General features: G+C 35.5%; 1 protein-coding gene across 1 annotated transcript; it reads left to right on the top strand.

Annotated features, from left to right (window-relative positions):
- Nucleotides 1-7,097: 7,097 nt before the first annotated feature.
- Nucleotides 7,098-10,408, top strand: LOC145129618 (protein NRT1/ PTR FAMILY 6.2-like). The gene is made up of 5 exons (XM_079064391.1): nt 7,098-7,253; nt 7,383-7,485; nt 8,451-8,668; nt 8,755-9,296; nt 9,460-10,408. The coding sequence occupies exons 1-5, from the start codon at nt 7,251-7,253 to the stop codon at nt 10,310-10,312; spliced, it is 1,719 nt and encodes a 572-aa protein (XP_078920517.1). The 5' UTR covers nt 7,098-7,250; the 3' UTR covers nt 10,313-10,408.
- Nucleotides 10,409-16,396: the final 5,988 nt, after the last annotated feature.

Below are 16,396 nucleotides of genomic sequence, written 5' to 3'. Positions count from 1 at the left end.
CCAACTCCAATCACAAGATACAGGAAGATGATGCTGCAACAAAGCCTGGTCCATTCATTGATACCACTTCTCATCAAGCTAAATCTCCTCATTCCAATTCCGAATCCGGATCTTCCGCAGGCAACTACGTCGATCCATTTTCTCTCCTTGAGATGCAAACCAATGTGGCGGATACCATGAAGGTTTCCTCCATTGAAACCTCTGTCACCGAGCTCAACAATAAAATGGATCAAAAAGTCTCCGGACTTGACTCCAAACATGATGTCATTCTTTAGTTAATATCCCAGCAGTCCGGACCATCTGTTGCTGAAAGAGAAGCTCAACTGGATCATTTAATCTCTCTCCGGCTCAAGCACACAATGGAAGAAGTTGACACCAAATACGACATTCTGGTTGATCACTATCTCAATACCATTACTTCCATGCTAAAAGTCCATGACGACTTGGTGGCTGCTACCAACGACCTAATTAAGCAGACTCGCGTTCGTCATGAGAAACAGATTCAAAGAATGGAGAAGGAGATCAAGAAGAAGGATGAAATGAACATGATAATTCAACAAGTCCTCATAAAACTCCTTCGCTCCACTTGGAACATCGTTGATGTTCTGAATCGGAAGTTTGATGGGATGTTAGCCATCCTAGGGCATCTGCTCGATCACCTTGCTGCACAAGCTCCCACATCTGAAGCATATGATACCCTCACTCTTTAGCTTAACACCAGTCTTCAGAAAGTCTTCACAAAGTTTGACGATCTCCAGAACACTTTGGTACTTGCATCGGTTCCAAGATCCGCCGTTGCAAGAGGGGGAGAAGGCCCATGCCAACCTTGGAAACCCGCCTCGGAATTTACACTCCGAGATGAAGACCTAAATTCTGAAGATGAAGTTCATGCCGTCTCTGGAATGCTGGGAAACTCAGAAGAAGAAGAAGAAGCAAGTGAAGAGGAAGACGAATATATTCCGGATAAAGCTCCCACGGGAGTTCTTGGTCTTCATGCTCCTAAATCGTACCTTCCGAAGGAAATGACAGAAGAGCAAAGGAGAATCTGGTCCGCTGTTTCATGGCCATCCTCTCTTCCGGATGCTCTCCGAATGGGTATTCAAATGGCTAAAGAAAAATCCTTTTTAACCGCTCAAGCCTTCCAAGCCACTCCTTCCATGCAGCCCACCATTCCGGACCCAAAGATTACTCCGATCGATAAGGGTTCTCCTCTCCGGATCCCTGATGAAATTCCAGAAGAACCTCTTCCAAATCCCACTTCGGAATTTACGATCGATGAGAATATGAAGCTTGTCATAGAAGCTCTGACAAGAGACAAAGGCAAAAGGCCAATGACTGCGGAACAACAAGCCTTCCACTCCGGACCTCCTCTCAAGCAAAAATAAGAATGGTCTCAGGAGGAAATCCACAAGGCATTAGAGGACAGCATTCGGATTCAAGCACTCAAAGATAATCCTGATCCGATGCGTGGAATATCTCCTCTTTGCCGTGAAGGCATTCTCCAGGCTCAAGAAATCATTTTGTGCTTCTACTACGAAGTTCCCACCAATAACTCCGAACAGCTGGATCTTCCTCTTTCTCCCTATAGAAAATTCTACACAAAATTTGCCCCTCTTCATCCAACTCACGATCTAGAAGTTATTATCCGGACTGAGCGAGAAAGACTCAAAACTTTCTACTCCAAGCACGCACAACCTCTAAAGGAAGTGTGGACGAGGAAGAGAATTACCAAAGTCCAGGGTTTCGGAAGAAAAATTTTGGTGAAATTTGATCTCAACTGTCCACTTTTTCATTTTTATCTCCTCTGGAACAAGCAAACACCCCGGACTGTTACTGATGCTGACTTTCCCTCCATGAATCCCAATGACATCCTCACCTTAGCTGCCTACTTCAGAGAAAATCAAAAGGATGACATCAGTATGGGAGCTTACCATGCCATTATGAGCTTCTTGAAAGACTATGTTGCAGAATTTTGCCGACGCGATCTTGAGCTTGCACACCTATACGGAACTGAACAATTTGTTGCCAAAATCGACTTTGTTCTTCCGGAAGCCGAAATTCTTGCAGATGGTCCTATTGAAGAACCGGTTCTAGGGTTTGTCTACACAACAAGAAAGACAAACAAGAAGGATTGCTTATGAGTCCTTGACAAACATCTAGTTCCGACCAAAGCTCTAAAGAAGTTCATATCTCGGGCATCCAAGTCTGATGCTCCGGAACATGTAAAGGCCAAGTTCATAAGTCAATTGGCTTGGTACATTGAAGTCAGAGAATGGTTGTTCCGGGCCTTCACCTTCATCAAGGAAGATGCAACATAAATGGATGGATTGCTAAGTTCACTTAGGGGGAGATTGTTGGAACATGAAAGTGAACCTCTAGCAATCCTAAGTCAGGTTCTGAAGTCCTTATGTTCCGGAGAGAATGTTCCGGAGTCAGTGGAGAAGAGTGGTCCGGAATCTGTCCGTACCAAATGAAGAGAAGATTAGAAGTAGAAGACATTCTGAAATGACTCCCATGTCCGAAATGGTTGCTGATCCGGAGTGAACTTATTTTGTCCTTGTTCATTTATTGTATTTGTACTTGTATTGATGTGACTTTTCATAGGACTTAGTCTTTTGTTGTATTTAGATAATCAGAATGTCAGAAACATTTCTATTGTCCAGTCCTATGTAAGTGCTCTAGTTAATTCGATGTAACCTTCACTCCTATTTATAGGAGTATTCAATACAAGTCAACAACGGATCTTTTCACTCACTTTGTCATTCTCATTAAGTTTATTTCAAACATTCTTCTTGTTCTTCATTTATTAGCTTTACCTTGATCAGTTATTCTCATTGTTCATTAAATGACTTGATCATTTGCTGAATTCGTTATCTAAGACTTGACTGGTCTTTCCACTCTCGACTTTAACATTTATTAGCAAGCAGACATTGATCTTAAGCATTAACTCAAGGTTTGAGTTCTCAAACCTTGTCCCTGCGCATCAGATAGATCTTGATATCACAAGGCCTCAAAGTAAAATCCGTTCCCATTCAATATATATGTTAGAAATGGTACATCAAGAAACTTGAAGAAATCCAAAGTTCAAAGTCAAGTTCAAGTCGAAATCAAATCATGTGAGCATTCTAAATCTGCAATAAGGGTATTAAAATTTTTATCTAGGTGGTGACTTCATTCGTGCTTCCTCGTTGCGAAATCTAATCATGTGAGAAAAAAAAGAGTGAAGTATTTTTAGTTCAAATATTTAAGTTTCATTTTATTTATTTCAGTTTTTATTCTAAATTTGTACGTTTTTCCATTTGTTTATAATGTTTACTCTTTTTCTTAGTTGAGGGCAAGTAAGGTTTAAGTTTGAGGAGATTTGATATATTCTATTTTATGCATATTTTTAGGATAGTTTTTATTAGCATTTAGCATCATATTATGTACATTTGCATCTCATTTGTTTAAATAATGTTCAACTCATGTTTTTTATTATAATTCCCGTACTACTAGCATTTTTGTGTTGTTTTCAGATATTTCGAGTGGAGCAGTATTTTGGGAGCAGTTGGATGCATATTTGGAGCCTAAATGGAGTTGGAACTGAAGAAGGATGCTAAGGACTAACATGGAGTACTTAAACTGAAGAATCGCGTCTGAAACAAGCCAGAAACTCAAATCTTCAATCACATTTTCAGTTTTTGCGATCGTATAAATGCATCGAAGTTTTGTAGGGCCGAAATAAGTCATCTGCAAGCCATCTAAGAAGAAAAACCAATATCTTCATTCACATAATGAATATCTACGATCACATATTTGACACGCAACCCCAAAAACTTTAGATATGGGATCGTACGTCATTCAAATGCAATTCTAGAAGAAATTCAGAAAACTACAATCGCATTTTTTGTCTTGAAGTCAAGAAGACATTGAAAATAACCTTGTACATCATTTAGGGGTAAATTTGGAAAAATCATATTTTCTGTGATCGCATATCTGACATTTGCGATCGCATTTTTTGTTTTCTTTCTACGGAAGCTTTCGTCTTGCATATAACTAAGACCCTCATTATTATATTAGAATGTAAGAGGACCCTAGATGACGAAAAACACTTCTGAAGTCGATTTCTGATTCCTTTCAGCGAATTCTGAAGATCTGAAGGTTACAAATCATCTCACATACTTAGTTTAGAATATTATTCAATTAATGTTTTTTTTTATTAGTTTAGATTCGTTTTTAGTCATGTCTGACTAAAACCCTAGTTTTCAGATCTGCATTAGACTAGTACTTTTAATGTGATTAGTTTTCAGATTTGATTTTCTTTATGTGCTTCTATCTAGATTTTACAGTTATAAACTTAATGAATGTTTGATTTTTAATTCGTATTAGTCTGATCACATAGCTAGGATTTTATCATTACAGTTAATTAGTTAATAGAATCTGTAATTGTTCTTGTCAATTGGTAATAAGTAACAAGTATCAGATTAGTTCTGTGTTTAGGATTGAACTCTAATATAAACTGAAAAATCATGTTTTTATGCTTCCAGACTTGTGAGAAGTATTGGGTATTGTTGGAAATTTTACACGGATCGTAAAGTTACTTTTCTGATTTAATTAAGAGCTTGTTTAATTGAACAGTAAAAAGGTAAGGTTAATTCAAAGAGCTTGTTTTGATTATTTAGGTAAAAGATATTATACTAGAACTTGTTAGTTTTTTTCAGTACCAACTTAAATATAATGCATTCTGAATAATCAGATATGAGCTGATTGCATGACTAGGAAAGTCGCAGCGGAACTGAATTCGTTTTTATTATTGATTTTCGTTTACTTTATTTTCACTGTAATTTTTAATTTTTAGTTTAATTAAAAAACCCTTTTATAATTTATGTTTTATTGACTAGAATGTGCCTGATGCAAAAAGGCATTGACCATTAGGCTGTGTCCCAGAGGATTCGATCTTTCTTTCATGTGTTATATTATTCGTGCAACCAACAATCAAATTTTATTTGCTTAATACGCCCGCGACAACGTGTTAACAAGATCCAAGTAACTGAGTAAAATAATTAGAGGTATATTCCCCTCCAAATCACAACAAAAACGTTTTATAACAACAAAGTGTTGAGTCTTGACTGGGGCTCTAAATTCACTATATATGGTGAAAAAGTTAGACTTGTGCTTCATAAGATAACTCACGTATAATGAGTGTAATCGTATATAAAAGAAACATAGTAAGTGGATCCTTCTTTAGAGGAAATTGGGGAGGGACCCCACACAACAGAATGCACAAGATCAAACGGAGCAATAAAGTAACTGACACTTTTATTAAATGGTAAAGAAATTTTTTTTACCTGTTTGCAACCACAACATTCAAAAATATCATAACTGTTTAAAAAACCTAAACCACCAGTGAAGGATAAAAATTGTAAACAAGAAGCTGACACATGTCGTAAACGTGAATGCCAAAGATAAAAGTCAGAAGACGAATCACTCAAACAAAAAGAAGATAAATCAACACTATTAGCAGCAACATCGGACACTTTGAGTTGATCCAAGACATATAATTATCCTAACTTATGGTTGGTCCTAATCATCTTTGGAACTGAGAATCAAGAACACAACAAAGAGAATCAGAAAAGAAAACACAATAACCAGATTTACACAACTGACTAACTGAGACAAGATTTAAAGCAAGTGTGTAAATATGATAGACATCATTAAGCGATACATAAGGAGTGACAACAGAAGCAACACCCTCTATAGGAATAGGTGTAGAACTAGCAGACATGAACGAAATGGATGATCCATAAGACAAAGAAACAAAGTATAACAAGTAAGCTGACATAAGATGAGATGCACCAGAATACATGAAGTATTGGATGAGAAAAGACCTAAATGAGATGTAGATGTAGACATGGTTGCATAATTATGAGCAAGGAACTGTGTAAACTGCTCAAGAACTCGAGGATCCAACGCAGAAGATGACGTGGTGGTAGCATGAATATTAGTTTCTACTGTAGGGTGAAATGATTGTTGAAACGATCAAGATGATCTATCTTATTGTTGCTTTTCCTTGTTCAATAATAATAGGCACTCAAACTTCCAATGATTCTACTAACTGCAATAAGCACATTCATCAAAATTAACTCGTCTCCAACAATCATAAACGACGGACCGAATACGGCTTTGATACCATGTAAACTTATGAACAAAATATTGCTAAGGTTTCATTATTGAAAATAAAATGTACAATTAAATAAGAAATCTAAGTAGGTTAAACAAGGCCATTGCCGAAAGTAGGAAAGAGTCTAATTAACGGTTCCAAATGAAATATATTATGCTTTAATGTCCACATTATAGTTTCAAATTAGACACTTCCCTAAAGCATAAGAAATAGCCCTTTTCTTCGAAAATGACTACACATTTTAAGAACTATATGTGGTCACTAATGAATCAAAACACGTTCAAAACTCTTGATATATGGTACACAATCATCCATGTAACACGACCAAACGATTTCTTTCAAAACATTCTTTAATTCCCCTGAGATTAATAATAACTCTGAGACTGAGAAAATGAAAACCAAAAACATGGCAACTTTATTTTATGTGGGGTAGAAGAAGCACTCGGCAGAACTAATGATTAACAAAATATATGGGTGTACCATTATTTATTTTGCTTTTATGGTTTACAAAACATAGAAAATAACACGTACCACATATATACATGATAATGCTATAGAAACTTATGTAGATTGCTGGTAGTTTGTAACAGAGATGGGTAACAATGCATGTTCTACAGTGCTGGATTCGTCTGCACATGTGCTTCCACTAAAATTCAGCATCAACTTTTGGTTTTATTTTTTGTAAAAGAATATTTTGTCTCCTTAACTAATACCCATGTAATTTTTTTGAACTTGTAGTAAAATATAACGAAATATTTATAATACGAATAAACGTTAAACACGGTGATATTCAAAGTGACCGAGGCTTCTTTAAAACGATTCAAATAATTTTGAGTTTAAATCTGAAGCTTGTTATTATGTAAACAATAAAACTCTAAGTGCGATACACATTGCTAGAATCTTCTGATGCAGATGTGGTAGGGCTATCTTTGCCGATTAACATAATTATCTGTCGACAGAACATAATATTCTCACTAGAAGTTATAACCTTTTGGGCTATATAAGGAGAGGTTCTACTATGAAACAGAAGTAGGTTTTCTTTCGGACTTCAATCCTCTTTCAGAAGACAAGGAGAAAGGAAAGAAAGATCATGGTAATAAATAGCATATGTAGCTAGCTACTAGACACTAATTCTTGGTTTTTTCAGAGTACAAACTTTCTTTTGATTATTTCTTTAGTTTCATTAATTACTTAATTTCTTTGTATCGTATGTGGTGATCAGGAGGGTAAGGTGGGTTTGACCGTAGTTGACGCTGTAGATTACAAGGGTTTACCTGCTGATAGGGCGAAAACTGGTGGTTGGGTGCCTGCTTCCCTCATCCTAGGTCAGTTCATCTTCCTATTAATTCTGTCATGCATTTGGTCACTTTATGTTTTTACAGTGAAAGTATGAAGTTTGAATATTGCATATATACTACCTCCGTAATATATATGTAAGTGGAAACGAATGGAAGGAGATCGATTCATATATATCTCAATGTTAGATACAGACATAACGTAAGCGATGTCAGTGATGAGTGCTTTTGTTTATCGTGCTCGTTGTTCTGCCATGCATGGGCCAGTTTTGGCTAGTGTGAAGTAAAGATAGGTTAAATCTCATTTCCTTTTCATTGATCACAATACAATATATATATATACAAGGCAATCCCGATAATTTAGGGATGTGATTATGATTTGGATAAATACAAATATATTGTACAACAAATTAATACAAAGGATGAGGTCATCTGCAATCTTGTCGCTCAACATATTGGTATAGATAGATAGATAGCAATGAACTTAATTCAACCAATTAAGATTCACATATCAATGTTTGGGCTTACTTTTGCAATCAAAAGTTCAAGATTAGGTTAATCTCTTTTATCTTCCACATTCTTCTGCTTGAGTTCTTTGTAGAAAGTGATGGTTCGTAGTGTCTATCCTCAAGAGAGCGATAGGCACTAAAGGGTGCCATATGACACATATAAATGAACTATACTTAAATTGGGTCTTTTGCGAGGGATAATTATCGTCGCCTAATGAGTAAAACTTGTCATCTAAAGACTAACATACACAAACACCAAGAACTTATATGGCTTTTCAGATCAAATCGAATTGACAAATTCAAATGTCACCAACAAACAAAAAATCATTTCGCCTACACATTAACTATTCCTTAACTTCTCCAAATACAACAGTAGATCGTGTCATGATGATAGACAATCTTTCTCATAATCAATCATCACTCATGTTTTCTTGATTCCTGGTCAAAACACGAGTCTTGTCATTTGACTTTTTGCTAAAATAACAGGAATCGAAATATGCGAGAGGCTTTCCACTATGGGAATTGCAGTAAACCTGGTGACATACTTGGGTGGAACCATGCATCTGTCCAGCTCAGCTTCAGCCAATGTCGTCACGGATTTTATGGGCACTTCTTTCCTATTGTGCCTTCTTGGTGGCTTTTTAGCTGACACTTTTCTTGGAAGATACAAAACTATTGTCATTTTTGCCTCTATTCAAACTCTTGTAAGTTGTTCTTATTCCATTACACTTCTACCACGTAGGATCATGACTAATTCGAAATCTTGATTCTTGATTACTGAATTGTTTAGGGTACGTGTGCGTTGGCATTGTCGACCAAGCTGCCACAGCTCAGGCCACCACCATGCCACTCTTTTGAAAACTGCAAACAAGCAAGTGGTTTACAAATGGGGATCTTGTATCTTGCTTTGTATCTTATAGCCGTTGGAACGGGTGGTCTGAAATCAAGTGTTTCGGGATTTGGAACAGACCAGTTTGACGAAAAGAATGAAGAGGAAAAGATCCAAATGGCATATTTCTTTAATAGGTTTTTCTTCTTTATAAGTTTGGGAACGTTAATGGCAGTTACAGTGCTCGTGTACATACAAGATGAAGTTGGTAGAAGTTGGGCTTACGGAATTTGTTCAGTCTCAATGTTCACTGCAATTTTGGTGATCTTGTCTGGGACTAAAAGGTATCGATACAAAAAAAGTGCAGGAAGTCCTATTGTTCAGATTTTCCAAGTGATTGTTGCTGCTATAAAGAAGAGAAAGATGGATCTTCCTTATGATTCAGGCTTGTTATACGAAAATTCGCCTGAGGTTTCAAGAATCCATCACACGAATCAGTTTCGGTATATTCCTTAAACTCACTAGCGTCACTATGTGTTTAATCTATTTAAATACGAAAGTTTGATGTTTTAATTTGCAAAGCAGAAAAAGGCCAAATTTTGCAGTGTGTAATATTCGATTGAGACATATTTTGTCGCTAATACTACTTTATTTTCTTGCATGTAGTTGCTTAGACAAGGCAGCAATAGTAGCAGAAGGTGACTTTGAGAAAAATTCTTCGAGTTCTTGGAATCCATGGAAGCTATGTACGGTGACAAGGGTGGAGGAAGTGAAGATGATGGTGAGGTTACTGCCAATATGGGCGACAACGATTCTTTTTTGGACTACTTATGCCCAAATGATTACCTTCTCCGTCGAGCAAGCTGCCACCATGAGAAGAACTGTCGGAGGTTTCCAAATCCCTGCCGGATCCCTCACTGTCTTCTTCGTCGCTGCAATCTTGCTCAGCTGCGCGGTGTACGATTCTCTGATTATCCCAATTTGGAAGAAATGGAAAGGAACACCGGGGTTCACTGATTTACAAAGAATTGGATTAGGTCTTGCCCTCTCAGCGCTAGGAATGGCGGCAGCGTCGTTGGGCGAGGTGAAAAGATTATCTGTGGCGAGGGGGCACCCCATTCAGACGACGGAGCCTCTTCCTATCAGCGTCTTCATCCTGATCCCACAGTTCTTCTTCGTTGGGTCCGGTGAGGCGTTTATTTACACCGGCCAGCTTGATTTTTTTATCACTAGATCACCAAAAGGGATGAAAACGATGAGCACTGGTCTGTTTCTAACAACGCTGTCACTAGGTTTTTTCTTGAGCAGTCTCTTGGTGACTGTGGTGAAGAATGTCACCGGAAACAATGGTGAAGGTGGGTGGCTCGCCAACAACATTAACAATGGAAGGCTTGATCTCTTCTATGGATTAGTGGCGGCTTTGAGCGGCTTAAATTTTGCAATTTATCTTGTATGTGCAGCTTGGTACAAGAAAGACAAGGGTAAATCGTCAGATGTGGTTGAAATGGAGAAGTGTTGACTATTGAAAGTGGTATCTTAAGATTTGAGTGCAGATTTTATTTTCTTGTTGGCAATGTACACAAAGAAAATACGAATAAAAAATGTGTTTTCCTAATGCGTTATTTACAAACTTATATTATACCTGACGTATCTGTGTGGGGTTTTATATGTTTTTTATTAGGCCTATTAAGAAAGTGATTAATACATATTATTGAATTAAAAATAATCGAAAAATACCATCTAATTTAACTAGAAGGGTATTTTAGTCAATTAACATAGATTTAATAAAGGAAGTTTGCATATTTTAGGGGATCATAGATTCTATTAATTTTAAAAATCTGATTTTACGAATTATTAGGTTTTTAATTCGGACATTCTGACAGAATATGTTTGAATATATTAAAAATAAAAAAAATTCTTGAACCATAAAATAATAAAAATATTCTTGAACATATTTTTCTTGTAGAATAACAAATTCTCGAACCAGCAACTGAAGAATTAAAACAAAAATTATATTAATTCTTATAGAATACATGTAACAATTGCTAAGAATTACATTTATTGTTAAAGAATAAAACTAAAAAACTTTCAAATCGGGAAAAAAAACATCAAAATCTAACAAATACACTAATTTATTCTAAAAGAATAATGTTGCTAAGAGACGTCGTTCAAATTTCGTGGTCCGTTCTTCAAGCATCAACTTCTGTCAAAATAAAACCAAATTGTAGTTTAGATTCCAACAGAATTGGAATTCATTATTCCATTCCAACAGAATTGGAATTCATGATTCCATTCTAACAGAATTGGAATTCATGATTCTTTTTATCTTCTTCATGTCAATCTCAAGAATTGTACCACACATTTATGTTTTCTTTCCCTTAGATCACAATGTACTCCATATCTATCAAAATTCACAACTATACAATAAGATCATCAAGATAATTGATTTTTTTTATCTATTTAACTAGTAAAACCCAATCAAAAGAAACATACCCAATAAAAGAAGAGATCATCACCATTGTTCTTCCTTCTCTTTTCTGCCAAATGAAGCAACCAAAGCCTTCCCTGTTCTTCCTTCTCTTTTCTGGAGAAAGAAACTCTCTCTCACTTTATTCCTCTGTCCTTCCCTGCACTTTATTCCATTCAAAAGCAACAAGGTTTTAATTTTACTTGATTGTTTGTTCTAATTCATTCATAAGATGTACTTGTTCGAGGTACGTATCTAATAGCATACCTGAGATAGATCTATACATAATTTTAATCTAACTATAGTCCTCATATCTAATCCTCAATAACGATTGCAGAAGGACTAAATGAAAGACAGTATGTACTTATCTAATTGCTTTAACAAATCCACATTATCTAATTCCAGAAGAAATTCTGTCAATCCAAATTTCTGAAAACCCTAATTCCCAAAATTCAATTGAATCCCCAACGAAAAGCAGTGCATTAAACATAAATGTAATACAGACAAACGGGAACGACATCTCGAAACACAAACATCATATAATTACGACTGAACTAACTTGAATCAACAAAATCAAATAGGAAAAAAAAATGTACTTATAAACAAAGGGAGACAAACCATGTCTGAAGAAGTAGAAGAATATAAAGAAACCTGAACCTTCAGGCGGAATAGACAAAGCCGTTTGTCGAGAGCTTCAACAGCGTATTCTTCCGTCGACCCAATGCCACCGAAGCCCTACCTGTCGTCGGACCCTCTTCTGGTCTCACCCCTCGCTGTTAGAATCAGAAGAGAGTAAGTCGAGAGTTGCTAATCAACCCTTGCTGCCCTCGCTTCACCCTCCTCTCCATCCGATTCAGTCGATTAAACCACCTAAAACACCCCCTTAGAGATCAGCGATCTTCTTTGCCTTCCCCATTCGTGTGGCTACTGATCGGGCCAGAAAGAAAAGAAAGAAAACGTCGGTGATAGTCGGTCGACGTGCTGGAGTTGGAGATGGCGATGGCAAACAATTTTTGTAGAACTCAAGATCGATTTTGTAGTCCATTCTAATTTTGCAGATCGGGAACGAGATTTAAATTGGAGAGATTAGGTCAATACCATGATTATAGGGATTAATTTTGAAAGTTACAAAACAAATTACTAAATTACCCTTATTTATTTATTTAATTGTTTAATTTTTTGTTTAATTTTGATTGGCCCACATTTATGCATACAATAACACAATACTTACTTTAAACAAATGAACCTAGCTCTCTCTCTCTATGTATATATATATATATATATATATATATATATATATATATATATATATATATATATATATATATATATGAGTAAATTACATGGATGGTCATTATGGTTTAGTATAATTTGTGTGTTTGGTCCTTAGCTTATTTTTTTAACTCGAAAGGTCCCCACGGTTTGTTTTTGTAACGCACGTGGTCTCTGCCTTACCAAAAAAGACTATTTTGCCCTTGATTTTTAAATTTATTTAAATAAATACACCCCAAACCCCACCCCCTCAACTTACATTGTCTACCTCCTTATTTTTCCCTATTTAAATAATAGTGTTTTTAGGTAAGATAGGGACCAAGTGCGTAACAAAAACAAACAGTAGGGACCAAGCGCGTAATAAAAACAAACAGTAAGGACCTTTCAAGTTGAAAAAATAAGTTAGAGACCAAACACACAAATTACCCCAAACCATAGGGACCATTCGTGTAATTTACTATATATATATATATATATATATATATATATATATATATATATATATATATATATATATATAAATTCAACGTGATTAAGATAATTTTAAACCAAACTAATTAAACTAGTAACTTAGATGAAGAAAGTTGATGGAGAAGAAAGAAGATTTAGAGGGGATATAAAATATTTGATAACTTATGAAAATTCTATCACCAAATCTTTGCAATAGCATGATATTTATATTACAAAAATTACCTATCACATTTCATGTAAATAGTATGACATGCTAGCTTTCACCGATACACAAATTATTGGCTTCATTCACAATTATTTACAACACTCCTTTTGGATGAAACTATTTCAGATTTAGAGTTCAATTTTTAAGTACTTCCTCATTAAAAACCTTGCTAAAGAAAACCCAGTGGGAAAAAACTTTAGAGAAGGGAAAAATAGTGCAGTGTATAATTGAATCCCCTTCATTTAGACATCTGTTACATTATATTCTATGCACATGTCGCATTCCGATGTCATTGACATGTTTCCTAAGGATTGCAGTAGGAAGTGCTTTCGTAAAAAGGTCTGATGCATTGTTGTTGGTTTGAACATATTTGATTTCAACTTGATGGGCTTTTTTAAGCTCTTGAGTGTACTCAAAAAACTTTGGAGGTATATGTTTTGTCATGTCGCTCTTGGTATATCCTTCTTTCATTTGAGTGACACATGCTAAGTTATAGATTAAAGTTGAACTTGTATCCTTTCCAAGTCCACATGAAGTTAAAACCAGTTGTATCATCGATCTTAACCATGTACATTCTCTACTAGCTTCATTTAGTGCAATTATTTCAGCATGATTTGAGGAAGTGTCAACAAGCGTTTGCTTTTGAGAACACCGAGAAATTGCAGTACCTCCATTCATAAATATGTATCCAGTTTGAGATCTAGTTTTACGAGGGTCATACATATAATTTGCATCTGCATAACAAATCAAACCTTGTTTTGAATTGTTAGGATAAAATAATCCTAAATCACTAGTTCCTCGAAGGTATCGAAAAATATGTTTGATCTCATTCCAATGTCTTTTTGTTAAGGGTGAATTGAACCTTGCTAGCAAGTTTACTATGAACGAAATGCCAGGTCTAGTATAATTTGCTAGATACATAAGAGCCCCAATTGTATTAAGATATGGCACTTCTGGACCAAGGACTTCTTCATTTTCTTCACAGGGACGAAATGGATCTTTGTCAATATTTAATGATCTAACAACCACTGGAGTGCTTAAAGGATTAGCATTGTCCATATTGAAACGTTTCAAGACTTTTTCTATATAATTTGATTGGTGTACAAGTATTCCGTTAGATATATGCTAAATCTGCAAACCAATAAACTATTTGGTTTTTCCAAGATCTTTCATTTCAAATTTTTTTCTTTAAAAACCTAATCACTTCAAGGATTTCTTTATTCGTTCCGATGATGTTTAGATCATCAACATAGACTACTATGATCACATAACCAGATGTTGTTTTCTTAATAAATACACATGGACAAATAATGTTATTTTTATAACCTTTACTTGTCAAATAATCGCTTAAACGATTGAACCACCTGCGTCCAGATTGCTTTAAACCATAAAAAGATCTTTTGCAATTTTTATAGAATACATTTCTTTGGGTTTTGCACTTAATGCTTCAGGCATTTTAAAATTTTAGAAATTTTCATATAGATATCACTATCAAGTGATCCATACAAGTAAGTTGTAACAACATCCATAAGACGCATCTCTAAATTTTCAGAGACTATCATGTTGATTAAATATCTAAAACTGGTTGCATCCATTACCGATGAATAAGTTTCCTCATAATCAATTCCGGGTCTTTGAGAGAAACCTTGAGCAACAAGTCCGGCCTTGTATCTTACAATTTCATATTTTTCATTTCTTTTTCGTACGAAGATCCATCTATACCCTAATGGCTTAACAACTCCAGGTGTAAGGATAATGGTCCAAAAACCTTTCTCTTTTTAAGAGAATTTAATTCAACTTCATAGCCTCCTTCCATTTAGCCTAATCATTTCTGCTTTGACATTCAATGACAGATTGTGGTTCGGTATCATCATTCATAATATCACATACAACTTAATAAGAAAATATTGCACTTATATTGTTAGTTTCATTTTGGTCACATATTCTATTCGGTTGACCATAATTTAGCGCAGTATCCTCCTTTCCTGGGGGAATTTTGATAATTTGTGTTTCTCCATGAACACTTTCCTCATGATCTAGTGCATTTTATACTCTTCTTCTTTTTCGTGGGTTCTTATCCTTAGAACCAAATGATCTTCCATGCTTCAGGCGTGTTTTAGACTCTTGAGTGATTTTATCATCAAATTGTCCATATGGAATTTCAATTCGAGCTGGAACATTGGCAGCTGGTATATATGATTTAGTCACCCTTGTTGTGTAAGTAAATGCATCAGGTAATTGATTTTCCATTTCATGGAAAAACATTATCTTTTGAACTTCTATTTCACATTGCTTTGTGTGAGGGTCAAGATATGATAAAGAAGGCTCATGTCATGAAACATCATTTTCTAGAATCTTCTTTTCTCCTCCTAATGATGGGAAATTTGTCTCATCAAATTGGTAATCATTTAGGCGTGCTGTAAAAACATCACATGTTAATGGTTCAAAATATCTTGTAATAGAGACTGACTCATAACCAACATATATTCCCAACCTTCTTTGAGGACCCGTTTTTATCCATTGTGATTGTGCAATGGGGACATATACTGCAAATCCAAAAATTCTCAAATAGGATATATTTGGCTCTTGGACAAAAGAAAGTTGTAGGGGAGAGAATACACATTATATGAACTTGGTATCATGTGTATCAATGATCCAACATGTAAGATTGCATGGCCCCAAACAAAAACATGATGTTTTGTCCTCATTATCAATGGTCTAGCTATTAGTTGGAGACGTTTAATTAGTGATTCAGCTAAACCATTTTGTTTGTGTACATGAGCAACTCGATGCTCAACAACAATTTCTACAGACATACAATAGTCATTAAATGCTTGTGAAGTAAATTCACCAACATTATCAAGTCTCACTCTTTTGATAGTGTAATCAGGGAAAAGTGCCCTTAATTTAATAATTTAAGCAAGAAACTTTGCAAATGCCATATTACGAGTTGATAATAGGCAAATATGAGACCATTTGCTAGATGCATCTATTAAGACCATAGTATCTAAATGGTCCAGATGGTGGATAAATCGGTCCACACATATCACCTTGAATTCTTTCTAGAAATCTAGGTGACTCCCTTTCAACTTTAATTTGAGAATGCTTTATAATTAACTTTCCTAGGGAACAAGATGTACATGGTCTTATGCCATTGGATTGAGGGAACGTTTGGTCCTTCAATGGGT

The sequence above is a fragment of the Lactuca virosa genome, chromosome 8, assembly GCF_052849685.1.
Source record: "Lactuca virosa cultivar CGN04683 chromosome 8, Lactuca_virosa_CGN04683_v6, whole genome shotgun sequence".
NCBI classification, from domain to species: domain Eukaryota; kingdom Viridiplantae; phylum Streptophyta; class Magnoliopsida; order Asterales; family Asteraceae; genus Lactuca; species Lactuca virosa.
Note: the sequence above shows the minus strand (reverse complement) of the source record. Positions and strands in the feature narration are given on the sequence as shown.

Bases quoted from the DNA above. Each gene is read 5' to 3' on its own strand.
- LOC145129618 (XM_079064391.1), top strand. The intron at 7,486-8,450 runs GTCAGTTCATCT...CTAAAATAACAG, and splicing joins GCCTGCTTCCCTCATCCTAG to GAATCGAAATATGCGAGAGG. The intron at 8,669-8,754 runs GTAAGTTGTTCT...TGAATTGTTTAG, and splicing joins TTGCCTCTATTCAAACTCTT to GGTACGTGTGCGTTGGCATT.